General features: G+C 39.9%; 1 protein-coding gene across 5 annotated transcripts in view; it reads left to right on the top strand.

Moving 5' to 3' along the window:
* SLC35F3 (solute carrier family 35 member F3) overlaps window positions 1-19,399 on the top strand; it is a 116,881-nt gene that overhangs the window by 77,703 nt on the left and 19,779 nt on the right. The window contains exons 1-2 of one of the 5 annotated variants that reach the window (XM_039353014.1): window positions 11,796-11,868; window positions 12,675-12,957. The exons of 3 other annotated variants lie outside the window; for them this stretch is intronic. In XM_039353014.1, the coding sequence (XP_039208948.1) occupies window positions 12,888-12,957 (70 nt within the window). In that variant the 5' untranslated portion in view covers window positions 11,796-11,868; window positions 12,675-12,887. Of the gene's footprint in view, window positions 1-11,570; window positions 11,869-12,674; window positions 12,958-19,399 lie in introns of those variants that run through there. One more of the 5 variants, XM_039353012.1, reaches the window with a different exon arrangement.

Genomic DNA, 19,399 nt, shown 5'->3' with positions numbered 1-19,399 from the left:
AAAGTATACTGTTGCAACATCAGCAAAGAATTATGAAGCAAAGGCCTGGGAAAATAGACAGCTCAAGACTGATGTCTATCTTTATCATGAGAAAGTTTGTATTTAAGAGTGATCCAGATAATTAATGGCATTTTTTAAGGCTTTGTTTTATGCAGATTCCCTAAAATCTCAATAAGTCACTTTTAAATCTTCATCAAGTTTTAGGGAAAGTCAAGTAGCCTGAAAAATCTGGGATGTTTTCTCCCCTTATATAGAGCAGCAAAATAATATTCTAATCAAATCAACTGTAAATTATTTAGTATTCATGTGAGTCATGCATGTACTAGACCAAATGATATATTATGCCAGGAGTGTACAGATTCTGCATAAATAAAGAAGAGGAGGCTTTGATGTGGATTACACTAGATTTTTCTAATTTAACTTATAAACCTGAAATGAACAACTCTAAAAATAATGATATCAATTCTATTAACCATATTGTAATCAGATCCCCTTATTTTGGAGGCCTGTTGAAATGAACAAGATTGTGCTTTATGTTCTCCTTGAAAGGCAGCTGCTAATAGCTTATCTGCATCCAGAGAATCTTCCATTAATTAATAGAATTACAATTACAAAATTACTCATGTTTTGCAAATGTCACTAAGCATGATAATTTTGGTTTTGGTTGGGTTTTTTTTCTAAATAATGAGTTTTATAAATGTGTGCTACAGTTTTAGCTAATAACATTTTTAATTTCTATTGTTAAATAAATAATGGACTCATTAATTACACAATGATTAAATTAAAAAGATTGATGATGTACTATGATGCTAATGAATTTCTCTGAAGGTCTTCAATTTTTCAAGATAAATAATGTAAAGCAACAGAGAAATTGACCTCATTTTTGCACTGATCATCATAATCAAAATAGTCAGTTATTGTTTTTCTAACATTATTTCTATGCTTTCCAATCTATTTATCTTGGGCAGGGGACTCGTGCTTTGCTTATTTGAACAATACTTATGGCTACTATCTCACATAGTGTTGCTAGGTATCTCACAGCAACCAATTAAAAACAATAGAATAAAAACAGAACATTCCTTCCCACCAGGTGCCTGACTGTCCAAACCTACAACTTTATCAACTTTCACAGTTTTGTTCATGCCAAGGTGGTCATGGGGAGGTCAATTGACTGAAAAAGCCTGACTTGAACAAGTAGAGAAAATGTCTACAGAAGACAATATAGTTCTTATCTGAGTAGCATAGATGAAGCTGGTTCCCAAGCTTGACAGATGCCTTCCAGCCTCTGGAGTGTCCAAGAAAGGGTGCTGATCGTACTCTGCTGCCCACCAACACATGATATCTCCAGTAGATTCTATCAGGTGACTCTGCAGATGAAATCATCAGAAGGACAATAGCTATGAATGAGCAGAATAAATCATAAGAATTGCTAGGCATTAGACATCAGAAGGTATTGCGCAATCTGGATTTTGGGGGGTTATTGAACAAAACCTAAGGCAGGTCTTGATCATTTCTGATGGCAGTGGGATTACTTGCTTGCGATGATTTCATTTTGATCCGGGATAAATGAGATTTTACTTTCAAGTTTAAAAATATTTTTATTTGAATAACATATTGGAGGAAGGAAAGTGAAAGGCTCAGCACTCAAAATATATCAGTGCTCAAGTCTCTGCTTTTCCAAAGTAGTATTTTCATTTAAAAATATGGTTAAGGGCTCAACTTAGAGCCTTACTTATCCAAAATAGTATTTTATTTTCAAAATCTTATTGATCAATTATGTCCAAGTTGACATATCTCAGGAGACCTTCACCAAACAGGAAAGACATGGTGGCCAGGCTAACAGTCTCAAAAACCTTGTTTGCTTCTTTGGGATCCAACTTTTTACATATAACTAAATAAGTCTGTGTCTCAGGCAAATCAAGCAAATCTACTCAATCAGAGTTCAAGTCGGAGAAAATCTGAGCAATTTTATCCATCAGAGGCCTAGAGCAGGGCTTTTCAACTGGTGGTACCCGTACCACTGGTGGTACATCGGCATTTGGCAGGTGGTACACTTATGATGGGTTGAAAAGCACCTGTTTAAAAAAAGTGTAAAAAAAGTGTAAAAGTGTAGCGTGGGGATGAGCTGAAGTGGTGGCAACACAACACAGGCCTGTGGGAGAGCCAGCTGGAGCCGGGGGAGCACTGTTTTGCAGGATGGAGGTACTTGCAAGTCCTGCCCCAGCTACAGTGAAGAGCAGTGACTGTGTCTCTGCCCAGGGGGTGAGGAGAAGGAAATGGAGGGGCGCGGTGGCTGGGCTGCCTTCTGGCCTGCTGGATTCAGGTTTTTCCTTTGATTGGGGGCGTATGGCATGCTGGCTGAGGAATTCTGGGAATTGAAGTCCACAAGTCATAAAAGGGTCAAGTTTGAAGACCCCTGCTCTAAGCAATCCCTACAGGGAACAACAATCAGGTAGTCCTCAATTTAAGACTATTAGTTCAGCAATCCTTTGAAGTTATGATGACACTGAATAAATGATGATTATGATCAGTCCTCAGAGTTATAGCCACTAGGATTGCAGGGACTGGTGTCTCTTAGCAATGTAGTTGTACTTTAGGACTGCATTGCTTCGTAAAAGAAATTCTGGCCCCAATTGCTGACATAAATTGGGACTATTGGAAAGTATTGTTTGTATTAAGCTTGAGCTTATACAGTTTCCTCTTCTTTGGATCTTTATTTTCCTAGGTCTTTTTTTTTGTGCATACCTATTCTACACAAAGAGTAGCCAACTTTGCAGCCTGCTCTTCTTTCTAACAAGCATTTATTTTGCTGCTATTACCTCAGTGCCACAGATGGAAAAACAGCAGTCATCCGAATTCATGTCAAGGAATATCATTTCTCTGCAGTCTCTGAGAGTTTCTCCTGAAAGGTTTATGGAAAGGGAGATTTAAGTCTTTCTCCTCCAGACATTTGTGTATTTCATCTACATTTATAGGATGATCAGTATACATTCACAATGGTGTTTTTCTTCCATCATTGTGAACATACCGGTATACTGATTTGGTAATGGCAGCACATTCAGTTACTGCAGGCATAAAAGAGAAGTCCTGAAAATTCTTTTTCTGACCAACTCCAACCTCTCTTGATGTGTTGGCTGCAGCACCACTTCATTTGTTTGCTGTTTTTAACTTTTTTAGCTGTTGTTAAAAAATCTCTAGCTATCAGGGGAACAAGGAGAGAGCCAGTTGAATGAAGCTATTAAGCTTGTTTAATGCAAAACTGCCTCTAGACTTCATTTACTTACACAGAAAAAAACAGTAGCCGGCTACTTTCCTATTTTGTTGTTCAAACATAATAAAACATTTCTCCTCAGAGAAAAGCCAAACGCTTAATGGAATCACAATTATCTCAGCAATTATATCTGCTAAAATAGGACTATATCTAAACTGGAAGGCAGCCAACTATATACTTTATCTTTGTTCTGACGGATTCCACTGGTGCTCTGGCTATAAGGACCCTTTTTTGGAAACAAGCTACATAGAATTCATGCATATTATGTAAAAAAATGCTTTGAAAGGCTGGATTAATAAGTTAAGAAACATCAGAGAGTGAGAGAGTGTAGTGGGCTCAGAATTGTTCTCGCCCCAATTGGTTTTTCCTCTATAGGATACCAGTTAAAATGTGAATAAAAATATCTGCAACCCATTAAACAAATACAATAATAATGATAATGATGATGATGATGATGATGATGGTGGTGGTAGTAGTAGTAGTAGTAGTAGTAGTAGTAGTAGTAGTAGTAGTAGTAGTAGTAATAAAGTTGGAAGGGACCTTGGAGGTCATCTGTTTCAACCCCCTGCTCAGGCAGGTAACCCTATACCATTTCAGACAAATGGCCGTCCAGTCTCTTCTTAAAAACTTCCAGTGTTGGAGCATTCACTGCTTCTGGAGGCAGGTTGTTCCACTGGTTAATTGTTCTAACTGTCAGGAAGTTTCTCCTTAGTTCTAGGTTGCTTCTCTCCTTAATTAGTTTCCGTCCGTTGCTTTTTGTCCTGCCTTCAGGCGCTCTGGAAAATAGTTTGACTCCCTCTTCTTTGAGGCAGCCCCTGAGACATTGGAGCACTGCTATCATGTCACCCCTCATCCTTCTCTTCATTAAACTAGACATACCCAATTCCAGCAGCCTTTCCTTATATGCTTTAGCCTCCAGTCCCCTAATCATCTTTCTTGCAGGTAGTCCTCGACTTGTGATCATTCATTTAGTGATCATTCTAAGTATAAGAGCAGTGAAAAAAGTGACTTATGACCATTTTTCACACTTAAGAACACTGAGGCATACCCATGGTCATGTAATCAAAATTCTTGGCCACAGACATGCATTTATGACAGTTGCCGGGTCCCGGGGTCATGTGATTACCTTTTGTGACCTTTTGACAAGCAAAGTCAATAAGAAAGCCAGATTTGCTTAACTTCTGCAGTGACTCACTTAACAATTGTGGCAAGAAAGGTCATAAAATGGTGCATAAAACTCACTTAACAATGGTTTTGCTTAGCAACAGAAATTTTGGCTTCAGTTGTAGGGACTACCTGTAAACTTTGTGAATAACTTAAACATAAAAATAACTCCAAGATAGTGAAGCAATTTTTATTTTATTTTTTGAAGGGGGTCTTTTTTGTAAAATATTTTTATGTAGCTTATTTTCTCCTTCAGTGGAGTATACTATTTCATGTCTCAATCTGTGTACTAGGAAACACAAATAAATAACTGTCTCTTATTTGAGATATCTTTTTAAAATTGATTAATACATTTTCTGTAAACATAGTAGGCGGAGAACCATGTTAGTCTATGGTAGAAAAAAAATCAGGAGGAACCTGGCAGCACATTTTCTAACTAATAGATTTTATTGCGAGACATAAGCTTTCATGAGTTGCAGCTCATTTCATCAGATGCACCACAGACGTTTATGTCTTTTAATAACATATGTTAGTTGAAAAAGGTGCTACTGGACTCCTCCTGGTTGTTTACATTTTAACTAGTTAGTCTGGGAGTAAATTAAGTTAGGAGTAAACTTGTATACATGATATCCACAGTATAAAAATATGGAAATTTCTCTATCCTGCAAGGTTGGTGCTGGTGGTAAAAGCAACATAAAACCCCATATACGGGGGCATAACACAATATAATATCAGTATATCTCTGCTATGATTGATTAAACAAAGGTGGGCTCTATATATGCTTTAGAATCTCCTTCAGTTTTCACTACTTTGGCTGTTTGCTTATACTATAAGCCACACTGAGTTACTGTTTTTAGAAGCTTAAGAAATGTTTTAAAGGAAAATATAAAATATTTTATTGCTTCATTTAAACTCCAGAAAGTATCGGCATGTTTCTTACAAAAAAGACCAAAGATTATCCCCTGGTTGTTCTTTTTGGCCCTTGTTCTAGACCTAACTAATTAGTTCTTGAACCTTTAACCGCCACTTGGAAGTAAAATATAAAAAAAAGTTCAGCAATGCCCTTTTGCATGGAAGAATGATTGTATGTTACAGATCTTCAGAAGATTTGCTGCTTGAAAATATTATATTATATAATCAAATTCATTTCTGTAACTATAAAAACGTTCTATAAAACATAACTGTTCTATAATAGTGGCAAACCTAATTTTATTTAAACAGCAGAGATTCTGTAAAATGTGTAAATTAAGGTAGATTTATACGGAAGAAGATATTCCTTTATTATCTAGATATAAGAACAAATGGAAAGTGTTAGCCAGAGATGGCCAGGGGATAGTACATTTGAAAATGAGATTTTGCTGACTAATGCCATGACTAAAGGATAACTTGCAGAAATTATTAAAGAAAGGCATATTGTATTTTTTCCAAATATTATGAACATGAAAGGTAGAGCTAGGAAAACGTTTAGGTTGGCCAACAAATGGCTGGGTGTAAAATAGAGACTACAAGATAAAAATGTAAAATGTAAGCCAAAATGAAATAGAACCAAATGAATGACAATATTGATATGTTCTTGAGAATAAGGAAAATAAAATGTTTAGGGAATAGTTCATTCTCAAGACAGATAGATCTTGGGATTACCGGTAGTTCAACAATAAAATAGTTTCCAGAAAAAAAAGATATATTCTAATTATGAAATTCACTGTTCAAAACCTGATGATAATAAATAATAGAAGAATTTTTGGAAGAAGATATTTGTCCTCTTAACAATCCTGGAGGATGAAAATCACTAGACTCTCTCTGAACAGCTCATTCTCACTTTGATAGCACTAAAATAAGCCTACTCTGAGACAGTGTCATAATGAGGGAGTTCAGATTTCTACTAAACTTTGCCTGATACCTGCAAATGAAAAACTTTGTATTTTACAAAAAAAAAAAAAAACAAACCTGACATAGCCACACTAGTAGACAATTTTTATACAATTTGTACTTCCTAAAAATGAAAATAGTAATTTGAAGTTTCTCGTGAGGAGGTATGCTTCAATCAATCCATTTTATTCAATGATAGATCAGCAAATAGAACAAGAAAATCACAATTAATTATGATAAGAGTAATTTTTTTCTGAAATATCAGAGAAGGATTAAAAGATATACTATTTTTAGAGCTATACATTAAGTTGGCCTTCCCCAAGCTGGTGCCAACTTGATATGGCTGAGTAGGCATTCTGAAAACCATCACCAGTAGGCTTCCACAATAGTAATTCACATTATGATTATCAAATAGTTGGTCTACTGCATCACATGCTATGTGTTGCTGCCTTGAAGGCACAGAAGAACATAGAATAATAGGGTTGGAAGGTACCTTGCATGTCTTCTAGTCCAACCTTCATGTCTTCTAGTCCAATTGCTACACTGACTGCTAATAGGGTTAGGGTTACACACTTTGGGGAAGAATGTGTGTGTGCCAGAGCCCAAAGGTGGTTTTAGTGATATTTCTCAACTCTCAGCTGTTGAACTGGCTTAATATTGATGGAGAGGCAAATCAATAAGATTCTGAATGGTAGATTATGAAATTCACTGTTCAAAACCTGATGTTAATAAAATTGAAAAACACAATAATTTTGAAGTGTATATAGCTGATATATAAAAGTGCTGGTTAGTACCTGTAAAGCACTGGGATATATCACAGATCACTTTGTCAAGTAAGGATCAGTCACAGAGAGAAAACCTATTTGGAAGGCCTCCCCCACTGGAGGCCCAAAGGGTTTGGTTGAGACCAGTCATTTCTAGGAATAACACCAAGCCCCTATATTTTGGAACATAATGCCCAGAAAGTTGGCCTAACTCTCATCACATTTAGGAAAGCCCTGTTGACAATTTGATTTTAATAGAGTTATGGCCTGTAGTGAGCTTTTGAATGCTTGTCTTCATTATACATTACATTTAGTTAATTCATATTTTTTTAAATGTTTGAATGAACCATGGAGTCTCAGGTTGTGAAAGTCAGGTTTAGGCATACAGCTAAAGTAACTATAAATCTAATTGTAAATCTAATTTCCCTAATTATTATTTTTCATTAACTTCTTCCCAGTAATCACGATGATAGCCTTTTACTGTTTAGTAAATAAAATAGGTTGAGTCATGGTTTATTTCCTGGAGTATTGGGGGCAATTAAAAGCCTTCAGACTTTGCCAATTCCCCTAGGACTGCCCAGGAAAAAGAAGTAAATTCAGAGAGTCCCATAGTGTTGGAGATTAATCAAGATCTTGTACTGGGAAGGAAAAAAGGTTGGCTTTTTTTGTTTTAGGAAAATCCATGAATAGAGGTAACAAGAATATTTGACTGATTGGTTGATTGATTGATCTTGGGTTACCCATTTCTATCACTCTGAATGCAAGACAATTTAAAACAAAGTAATATCAAGCAAAATAAAAAAATGCCTGTAAAAAATAACACAGACTCTAACAGGCTAATCATCCTATTGGTAGTCTGCCCCCCCACTCTAGCCAAGATCTGGGGAGCAGCCAGGTTTTAAGGGCTTGTTTATATAAGGTCAGGTAACTTTCTGTAGTATTAAGTGTCTTAAGAAACAGAACTGAAAATACGTGGGTGGGACTCTTCAGTTGCAACCCTCAATGTGTGTAGCATACTAGTATTTCTGCTTGAAAAATAACCTAGTATAGAGTATATATTTGCAGCATTTACAGTTTATAATGGAACTTGAAGGAAAAAAAAATCAAAGGATGCAGGGAGTAAAGAAGGATAGAAGATGAAGATTTATCAGATGCAATAAAAGAGGTGCCACAAAAGGATCTGGCAGAAGAAGTAAACAAACTTTCATAAGGATGTCATTCCAACAAATGAGAAGCCCATTGAAAAAGAATGATGATCAGAAACAAGAGATATATAAGGAATTCCGCAATGCTGGAATGTAGCTTTTAGCAGAAGCCAACATGACAGCTTAAGAAGCATGATAAAGATCTAGAAGCAAAAGAAGCTGTATATGGGAGGTGAGAAGACAGATAGCATGGGCCTGCAGGGCTGGTGTTAGGAAAGATAAAGTTCAGAATGAGCTAAGATTGATGAAGAGACTTCTAAAAAATAGTAAAAAGAATTCCAAGAACAGCAAAATGGTGTTGTTGTTTTTCTGACAACTTCAGAATAAGAAGCAAAAATTCACAGGGTGTAGCCAGACATTTCAACATTAAGAAAACCAAAATCATGGCATCCGGCCCTCTCAATTCCTGGCAAATAGATGGGGAAGAAATGGAGTAGTGACAGATTTTATTTTTCTAGGCTCAAAGATCACCTCAGATGGGGACTGCAGCCAAGAAATTAAAAGACGCTTGCTCCTGGGAGGAAAGCTATGGCAAATCTAGACAGCATTCTAAAAAGCAGAGACATCACCCTGCCAACAAAAGTGCGTATAGTCCAGGCCATGGTTTTCCCAGTTGCAATGTATGGATGTGAAAGTTGGACCATAAGAAAGGCTGAGCGCAAAAGAATTGAGGCCTTTGAACTATGGTGCTGGAGAAGACTCCTGCGAGTCCCTTGGACTGCAAGGCGTTCAAACCGGTCAGTCCTAGAAGAGATCAACCCCGACTGCTCTTTAGAAGGCCAGATCCTGAAGTTGAAACTCAAGTACTTTGGCCACCTAATGAGAAGGAAGGATTCACTGGAGAAGAGCCTAATGCTGGGAAAGATTGAGGGCAATAGAAGAAGGGGACGACAGAGAATGAGATGGCTGGATGGAGTCACTGAAGCAGTAGGTGTGAATTTAAATGGACTCCAGAAGATGGTAGAGGACAGGAAGACCTGGAGGAACGTTGTCCATGGGGTCGCGATGGGTCGGACACGACTTCGCAGTTAACAACAACAAAGCCAGACATCAGCATAAATATGCAGCCCACCAGTTCTGGAGCCACAGAAAAGCATGCCAAATTTGCTGCTCCAATTGCCAGTCCCTATTCTGCATCCATAATGAGACCATCAAGTATTCAGTTTTAATGCAAGACAAGGAAATTGCATTCTCCTAGCTTCATTTTTGGTCCTACCTGCTGCCAGGAAAGCCAATCATCAATTGTGTAGTGGGATAGTTTGAAAAACAGGTGATACAATATTTTAAATGATGGGTTTGGCCACTTGTCAAGTAGTCTAAATAGCAAGTTGTGGGTGCAGAGGTGCACCATGCCTGTGAACTGTCTGCTGGGTTAATTCTGAAAACTATTTCCCATATTCAGAAATAGCTCAGAGGAGGTTGCATGGGGTGAAGCCATATAGTGCGCCTTCAGTGCATCAATAAAACTCGCTCATACTTTACCCTATAATAGATATCAAAAGCTAGACTTTTTTTTTACATGAATTTAATGTCCTTTCAAAAAAGAGCTAGTTTGGTGTTTATAAATAGCCCAACTAGCTAATAGATTATAGCATGGATTCTGGGGAGCACTGGAGGACATTACTTTATATCCCTATCTGTTGGATTATAAGCATGGAAGAAGAGATAGGGTGAAGTAGGAGGGAGTGACTGATAATGAGTTTCATGCTAAACTAGGGATTGACAGCAAGTGGCTGTGATCAGCAGCAACTCAAGTTGTCCAAGAATAGGCAAAGGGTGTCCTCTCCATCATAATAAAAAGTAAGTAACCCAAAACGGTTTGTTGGCAACCAATGGAAAATCTGAAATATGCTTCCTAGTACAGAATCAGCAAGACACAGCTGGTAAAATCCAGCTCTCTTTCCTGATTTAAGCAGAATCAGAGCTCTCTCAAAGCTTTCTCAAGGCTACCTCAAGGGAGTGCTGCCACCCCTGCAGATGCATGATTCCTCCTGCACCCCAAAGCAAAATAGCTATGGGAGGTATGCACAGTGATTGAATGAGTGGGAGGCAACCCTACAGCAGCCTCAAGTGGCCAATTGGAGCCAAGCAGATCCAAGCCCCTGGCTGCATTGTTAACCATTATCGTCAGTGAAGCATGTCAGATTGTGTAGAGGCAAGAACTATGTTGGGAAGAGTGCAGAGACTCTGCTTAAAGCCTGGAACAGCTATGGATGATTTTAAGCTATCTTATTTGTTGACTTTTGAGGCCATATTACACAAAAACAGTTACCAGGACATGTTCACACCTAATGTAGGAGGATATGAGGAGGAGTCCATGGTTAGTCTTCCCTCTCACCAGAGTGCCTCTTGATTGTGAAACTTATCTAATTTTTGGATCTAATATGTTTTAATTTCAGCAAAGCATTTGACAATTCCCCATGGCCTTATTTGCTAGTGGTTAAATATGGGTTGGATTGGCTGAGACTTAAGTAGAATCAAAGGTTGAATAAAAAACCAAGGGTTCATCTATGATTCCTCATCAGATTGGAGGAAGGAATTCTGTAAGTTTTGGATGGTTGAGTCCTGGGTCTTACATGCATCAGCATTTTATTAATGATTTGAGTTTTCAACAGAATTTGAGACAGGGTTTTCAGCAGATACAAAATCAGGTGAGAGAACAAATACCCTGGAAGGCAGCTGTGAAATCCAGAAACGTTTTCCTACATTAAACAAATGCTATGAAAACACCACACTTAAATTTAAGAGGGACAAACGCAAAGTTCTTCACTTGGAAAATGAACCAGAGTCACAGAAATGGGAGGGGGTACCTTCCTTGATAACAATATTGCAAAGAGGAAAAAAAAAGGAACAGGAGTTGATTATTAATTGAGTATGAATCAGCACTAGGCTCTTTCCGGTACTATGGCTATATGATTTTTAGAAGTAGAACAAAGCAAAGAAAAACACCCAAAAAGGGACAACATTTTTATATATATCAATGAAACTGCCCTCAAAATGCAGTTTGCCAAAGGGCATCAAAATACAGTTTTGTGCCTTCGGGATAACCTTTAGCGAATATGACTCATATACTGCAGAGATCTTGTGAAACGTAAAGCTTCATGAGTTGACAGATGAGGCGAAATCTCAGCTTCGCGGGGGGGCCCTCCCCCCCATGGCTTTTTTAGAGTCCGGCGAGGAAGTGGGTTCCCAGCCCTGGCGGGTGTCTCCGTCAAAGCGTGGGGGGTTTAATTTGAGGGCTTCCTCGCTCCCACGGAAGACCCCAGGATGCCAGCCGGCGGCGAAGGGGCGTGGATTGGCTCGTGACGTTTTGTTTGCAGCAGAGGGAGCGCGTGCGGGCGAGGAGGCGGCGAAGAGCTGCAGGGGCCGCGGAAGGCGGGCGAGTGAGAGAGGGAGGCTGGCAGCCACCAAGGCGGGCCGGTGTCTGTTAACGGGAAAGGGGAGCCCTGCGCTCAGCCGCCACCGGCTTCAGGATGTAGGCGATCAGCGGAAGGGCTCTTACTGGCAGAAGGGCTCATCATGAAGAAACACTCGGCCAGGGTAGCCCCTCTTAGCGCCTGCAACAGCCCGGTTCTTACTCTCACCAAAGTGGAAGGTAACGCGCCAGCGGGCAGGATTTTTCGGGACGGAAAGCTCTGCCTTTGCGTCTGGGGAGGCGGCGAGGATCGCGTTCTTCGCCTAGCCGGCAAAGCCGTTGCCGTCGCCAAGTGGCAAGGGAAGCGGTCCGCGGCGGCGGCGAAAGCAAGCTCGGAGCGCTTTGGGAGAGGGAAGACCCGGCTGCACCTGCTCTGGTTCCCCGGGCGGGCGTGGTATAGAAAAGAGAGGCTGCCCCGGGGAAGACGGATGAGCTGCTGGGCTGCCTGCTGCAGTTTCCCCCCCCCCCCACTTCCCCACTTGTCCTCTTGGCGAAGGAGGAAGAGGGGGGCCAATTAGGGCATGCTTGACTTGGTTCCCTTTAAGGGAAGCTTTCGCCAATGCGGCTTCGCTGTCCCGGGGAGGTGAAAGTCACCTTTTCGGGGCTTCGTCTGGTTCGCCCTACTCTGGAGGAAGGTGAGCGGGCCAGGCGCCCTTCGCCCTCCGTAAGTTCTCCCTTCAAGCGCGGGGGCTTCTCTGGGATAAACAAGCTGGAGAGGGTGGCGCGAACCTGGCGCATTGGAGGAGGGCAGCTCGCTGGAAGACGGGTAAAGGCTCCGCATTGGGCTGTGGGGGCAGAGGGATGAGGTAATTTGGCGGGTATCCACTTGGAAGCGCCTCTCGGGGAAGAACTCTGCATTCCTTAGGGAGATGCCCCTTCTCCTCCCACTCCCCCCCCCCGTGTGCCCCGTCTCTCGCTCTTGGGAGGGAGGAGGGAGACTTCTGGAAAAACTTCAGGGCCGGCCAACTCTCGCTGCCGTTTTAAAGAGGGGACGTAGACCGGCTCGCTCTGGGAAGATCGCTGAGGTCGTTGCCCGGTCGACGGGACCCGAGGGAGGCCGCCCACCCGGGGCGGCCCAGACTCGCCGCGCTTCGGAGGGTGAACCGCCGCCGGCCGATGCCCTAGAGGAGGGTCGCGATAAATCAAGCTGGACTGCAGCAGCCGTTGAGGAGAACTTGAGGAACGACTGGATTGAACTTATGCCCAAAAGGCAGCCGGCAGCGCGGGGAGCAGCCCGGCGGGCACGGGAGAGTCAAGAAAGAGGAGCCGGTAGGAAAAGACCGTAGAGAGAGAGAGTTGGATGGGGAGGAGGAGGGTTGTGGTGTTGTGGTGCTGGATTACAAAGAATAAGAACTTTGCGACTTGTGGTTGGTGGAAACAACTTGCGGGAGGGGGGGGATAGGATGGCTATGAAAAAGGCAAGGTGAGAAAAAAAAACCAGTTGTTGAACAAAGAAGACCTAATGGGAGGGAAAATAAACGTATTTGGAAATCAATAGCAGTGGTGCTTGCTGGACATCTAGAAATGAGGAAAACAGAAGAGGAAAGACTTTGAATTAAAAGAAGAAGAAAAAGTGATGCTTCACCCTAGGCTGATTTACTTAGAGATATGTGGTGCTGCAGCCTTCTAGATTTACAGTACAGCTCTCAAATGTCAGCCAGCATGAGTAATTTGGAGGGCACTAGGTTAGAGAAGGAATCCACTGCTCTGAACCATCACTGTTGCTACATGGAACTATACAGAATTATGCTATTCTGGAAGGATTCCACTTGTTTTCAGGGGTGATCATTTAGGTTCATCAAGCAAATATATACCATCAAATATATAATAGCCACCACTTCATCATCCATGTCTTGTGTTAGTCAAATATTTCATATGTATATGTGTTTTATTGTGGTGGGGGGGTGGGATACAGAAGATGAATTTGAATGTATGTATGGAATGACTATCACTACAAGGCATTCTTGTTACTTGTTTTCTTATTTATTAATTGGCCCAAGCCAAACATAAATTGTGAAATGGGTTTTGCAGGAAGATGTGACAAAAAGTTAACAACTTCAGCTGGTTGTTCTTCCCTTTGTCTTCATGAAGTCATTTTTATTTGCACTAGAGATATGGGGTCTGTCAAATATGGGGACTGTCAAATGTTTAATGCAAATGATTTGCATTATGCATCCCAGTCTTACAACACCTTTTCATATGCTTTAATCTTGTTCATAAAAGATAAGAATTTCCTGCATTCTGGTATGCAACTGCTGCTTTTAGAGATGGGGTTTTCCATAATCACTAGGAATTAGAATGTGGGGGGGGGGGAGGAGGCAGAGTTGCTGACGAAGGCACCTGGAACAGCAGGGGCTAACTGGATGCGTCTGAAGGGGGGGGGATGCAGACGTTGAACTGCATCTTTTCTCCATACGGACCGGATGCTGGTTTGCTGATTGGGAAGGGGTTGGTGGGTGGGGCACTTCTATGTAAAGCACTGGGAGCAGTTCACTCCCAGTGCTGACTTTTTCTTGGCATTAAAGTTTGCTAGTCACCTGTTCCTTTCGTGTCTGGAGTTTGTCGGCAGCAGCAAAAGACAATTGACAGTATAACAGCATCTCACATACTGTATATAAATATTATTATGCAAATCTAATTTCTATCTCCATTAGATACCCTGACTATTTGAGGAAAACCTGGCAAAGTAGACTTTGTTAATATTTGGATGGTTTTTGTGGCTCCTGCAAGGATTAGAACCACATAATATAGCTTTTTAGAACTCTTTATTTTGTCCTGTTTGTTGCCAGAATGAAACTAGCTAAGGATGAAATATTCACTTCAGATCCAGGATAAATAATGTTTCCAATGTACTCTGTCCTGGATTCTTCAAAATACATTTTGCACTATTTTTTGGAAACACTTTTAAAATTCTCTTGTCTGTAATGGAACATCCAGGTACACATTGTCTATGATACAGTTACATAGGATATTGCTGCACTGCATATAAATGAATATGTTCTACAGAACACAGTTGTTTTTCTCAGTATTTTCTGTGTTTTGTTTTTATAAAAGCTATATTACTATTATTTATTAAAGTTATGTGCCACCCATCTCACTTAAAGATGACTATATGTTATAGAATAAAACAAAACTAGTACCATCGACAAACTATTCTTCAAGAAATACTTGATGTTCCTAAGGATCTCTATGCTGCCTCAGAAGGAAATTGAAAAATCTGAAAAAGATTTATGAAATAAGCCTTTCTATTAAATTAGATTTACTCTGAATTAAAAGTGTGTAGTTAGGGATAAAGCTATAGAGACACTGACTAAAGATATGTAATATAATTCTCTAAAATGTAAATCAGGTATGGTTTGACTGCATTCCCCCACCCCCAAATTGGACTATAATTCATAAGACATGCACAGATTTCAAATCCAACAACATCTGGAAAACCAAAAAATTATCTATCCCTGTTTTAATTCTTTTCTGCCATGTTATTAACATCCATTGCCAGATCTCGTGATCATTAAAAATGAATCTATCTTCTAATTTGGCAATTATCTTCTAATGCAGTGGTTCTCAACCATTTGGGGTCGAACGACCATTTCACGGGGGGTCGCCAAACAACGCAGTCCGCCATTTTTTTTCCCTTTTCCTTAGCTGTGCTACTCCCTTTTATTCTAGCCAATAGAATAGACTCTCTTGAATAGAGTCTAATTCTATTGGTTTTCAAAAGCCAATAGGAATTGTCCAGGCTGTCTCTGCCCTGCCGAGCCCGCCAAAAGTCCCATTCTGCAAACAGTGCTGCACCAGTTGAGTAGTCCTCGACTTACGACCGGTTGAGTAGTCCTCGATTTACGACCGGTTGGGGGTTGCAGCATTAAAAAGGTTGAGAACCACTGTTCTAATGGGATTTGAAATACTTTCTTCTTTGTTTTGTTTACATTATAATTCATTTATTTTACTCATAATATTTATACTTTTATATTTATGTTTCAAAATTTTAAGTTGGCCAACTGTGACAACCCCGGAGTTGCACTTGACTCTTTAGACTGCAAGTAGCTCACCTAAAAATGATAACTATCCTAAAACATTCAACTCAAAAAAAAAGGTATTATTAAAAGATTAAAAATGTTAAAATTTAACAGGAGAAAAGCAAGTCAAGCCATGAAGGCATAATAAAATAACAGTCTTCATCACTTTAATTTCCAGAAGTAGACCTCACAAGTAGAATATATCATAGGGATGATGGGCCTTCCAACCTTATCTCTCTAAATTCCTGAATAGAGAGAGCCTAAAATATCACTTCCAGGTTCATCTCACAGGATGGGCTGACTGGATTTGGAGAATATGGCCCATAGGAAACATGGTCCCAAACCATGTAGGGCTTTATAAGTCAACACCTTGATTGAGTTCAGAAGTTTATGGGGCATCCTGTCCAGTACCAGCAATGTACAGGAGCAAAGCTGCTGAAATAGCCCTTACTTGTCAGTATGCAGACTATCACATTCTGCACCATCTGAAGTTTCCAGATGGACATCAAAGACAGCCCTAACATATTGCAGTAACCCAGCCTCAAAGTAACAAGAGCACGAATGATGGGCACCATAACTTCCCTCTACAGAAAGGGCTGCAATTTAATTATAGATATATTTATCTCCCTGCTTTAAGGCAGACAACTCCAGGTTCTTTTAATACAACATGAAAATGAACATTTTTTTTTCAGGCGCATGAGTCGATACTCCTGTTCTTCAATATCTTGTATACTTAATCATTTGCTATAATGATAGTAAAATGAAAATATTTTAATACATAAAGATATATGTTGTATAAAGTAAACATTGTCTGTGTCAAGCATAATTTCTTTTAATCTTGATTCTTTTAAGAAGTAAATTCAGCTGATTACCAAACTTCTTCTTGGGCTGTCTATTCTTTAGGGTCTTTGAAAAGCATTTTTCACTTATTTAAATTAATGGGTAATTTGAATAAGCAGCTTCACTATCCACTTAACAACAAAATTTGTTTCTCTGAAGTTTTTATCGAGCTTGCATATATAAAATGCTATAGAGTTTGCCCTCAGAAAAGCTCTGTGATTTATAACAGGGCAATATCTTTATTGGGATATTTTTGTTAAGATATATACTTTGCTGAGAGCCAATTGGGTGTAGTGATTAAGGCATCAAGCTAGAAACCTGTGACTGTGAGTTCTAGTTCTGCCTTAGGAACAAAGCCGGCTGGATGACCCTGAGCCAATCACTTAGAAAGAATGCAGAGAAGAGCAACAAAGGTGATCAGGGCACTGGAAGCTATAAAACATGAAGAACGGTTGCAGAAATCCAGTTTAATGACGAGAAGGACTAGGAATGACATGATAGCAGTGTTCCAATATCTCAGGGGTTGCCACAAAGAAGAGGGGGTCAACTTATTCTCCAAAGCACCCTGGAGACAAAACAAGAATCAAGGGATGGAAACAAATCAAGGAAAGAAGCAACCTAGAAATAAAGAGAAATTTCCTGACAATTAAAACAATCAATGGAATGACTTGTCTGCAGAAGTTGTGGGTGCGCCAACACTGGAGGTTTTTAAGAAGAGATTGGACAACCATTTGTCTGAAAGGGTATAGGGTTTCCTGCTTGAGCAGGGGGTTGGATTAGAAGGACTTTCAAGGTCCCTTCCAATTCTGTTATGCTATTACCTGCTGGTATGACTTACTTTGTCTCAGCCATAAGAAGGAGGCAATGACAAACCACTTCTAAGAAACCTTGCCAAGAAAACTGTAGGAACTTGTTCAGGCAGTCTCCAAGAATCAGACATAATTGAACAGAAGTAAAAATTCTTCGCTAGAGCAATTTAAAGATTCTAATATTATAAGAAATAATTACTTTTAAAAATAGAGATTTAAATAAAACTACATTACGGTTACACTCTACAATCCTTTGCACATAGGCAACTGAAAATAGCTGCCCTCACATTTTCAGAAAGCAACACCTTTGCTTTCTAAGTAGACTAAGCCTGGTAACACATATACTGTAGGATGATTCTCAGCACATCCCTTTTGGCAAGCGAGAACAAAACTTAAGTCACTTTCTTGAACAGAATCAAAAGTTTTCCCAGCTTTACTATTTCTGAAGGAGATTGGGGGAGATCAAAGATTGCTGGAAAAGGAAGAATGGAGGGGAGAGAAGTCCTGAACTGAGGTCCCAGAGACCTCCAGAAGTGAACAGAGATAAGCCCAGCACTGAAAAGCACAAGAGAATTCTCCAGATATTTGGAAAAATAAACCACCTCGATTCATGATAAATAGAGCTAAGTTAGTTCATCTAAAGAATATAGCTGATAGAGGGAACTCATAATTAAGACCAAGAAGCTCCAGTGGTGCAGTGGTGAGAATGCAGTATTGCATGCTAACTCTGTCCACAGCCTGGAATTCAATCCTGACCAGTTCAAGGTTTATTCAGTCTTCCGTCCTTCCGAGGTCGGTAAAATGAGGGCCCAGATTGGCTGTAATATACAAAACATTGTAAACCTCCCAGAAAGTGTAAAGCACTATGGGGCAGTATATAAGTCTAAGTATTAGTGCTAGTGTTGTTGATGTAGATAAAAGAATTAGGATGAATTGCTCCTAAGTTTCTGATTAAAAAATTGGAAATCAATGAGAAGTATTCAATAAACACAATAAACATCCAAGAGTGAGATGGATTAATAAATTAGGATGCACTGTCTGGAGTTTGTGCTTTATTTTCTAGGGTTGCACCTGTTTATTTCTAGTAATTGTATCTAATAACTTTGGTGTATGATATCTAATGCATTTTGTGCAAACCCATTTTTTGTAATTGTGTTCCATCTTAGTCTCATTGAGTCATAAATCTGTTCATTTTAGATTACTGTCCCCCACAGCATTTTATTTGGGACATTTAAGCCACTGTTTGTGATATTATCAGTACTACATGTCATACTGCATCTGCTTATAATTATTTGGGGCCTTTGACTACCTAATGTTAGAAATTTCCTATTCAAAACTGAGCAAACACATCAGGATTAGTTATAAACTGTTAACTGAGGAGGAGTATTTCAGCCAACTAAACAAGCAGGCAGAGAGCCAGCAATGCAGATGCGCATCTGTTTTGGGAAGGATGGAGAATAAGGTCTTACCTGATGGGCAGGCACAGTACAGAAGCTACAGTGTTCATCCAGAGTCCAGCATAGCACAGGTTCAAGGAAATAGACAATGACAGAGAGGCAACAAAGATTCATAGTTACTGGTAAAGCGTCATGAAATCTGTTGCTTAGACCATACACTGCCCAATAGATACTGGGCACAAAATTCTGAGTCAATGTAAGTAAACAAAGCTTACATTACTCATCTTTATGAAGTGGTTGTCTGCACATGTCCCACTGGGGGAAACAAAACAACCATTTCATAAACGTATGGCACAACATAGGAGAACAAATCCAGCAGGACAAGATTCAGTAGTCCATCTGCATTTAAAAAACAAAGGCCACTCTTTAGAAGACAGCAAAATCTACATTTTGGACAGAGAGGACCTCTGGTTTGAAAGAGGGTCAAAGAGGCCACCTATGTTAAAACTGAACAGCCCTCTCTCAAAAGAGGGGGAGAGATACAACATCATCCATCTCTAGTCTACAACATAGTCCTTTCAACAGTTCCAAGAAGGCTCTGTACCCATTTGCACTACTCAGGTGACTCTGTGAACACGGATAAACC

Source organism: Crotalus tigris, unplaced genomic scaffold, assembly GCF_016545835.1.
Source record: "Crotalus tigris isolate CLP2741 ecotype Arizona unplaced genomic scaffold, ASM1654583v1 scf7180000018486.1709376, whole genome shotgun sequence".
In the NCBI taxonomy this organism is placed as follows: domain Eukaryota; kingdom Metazoa; phylum Chordata; class Lepidosauria; order Squamata; family Viperidae; genus Crotalus; species Crotalus tigris.
This window is presented reverse-complemented; position numbering and strand designations above follow the sequence as displayed.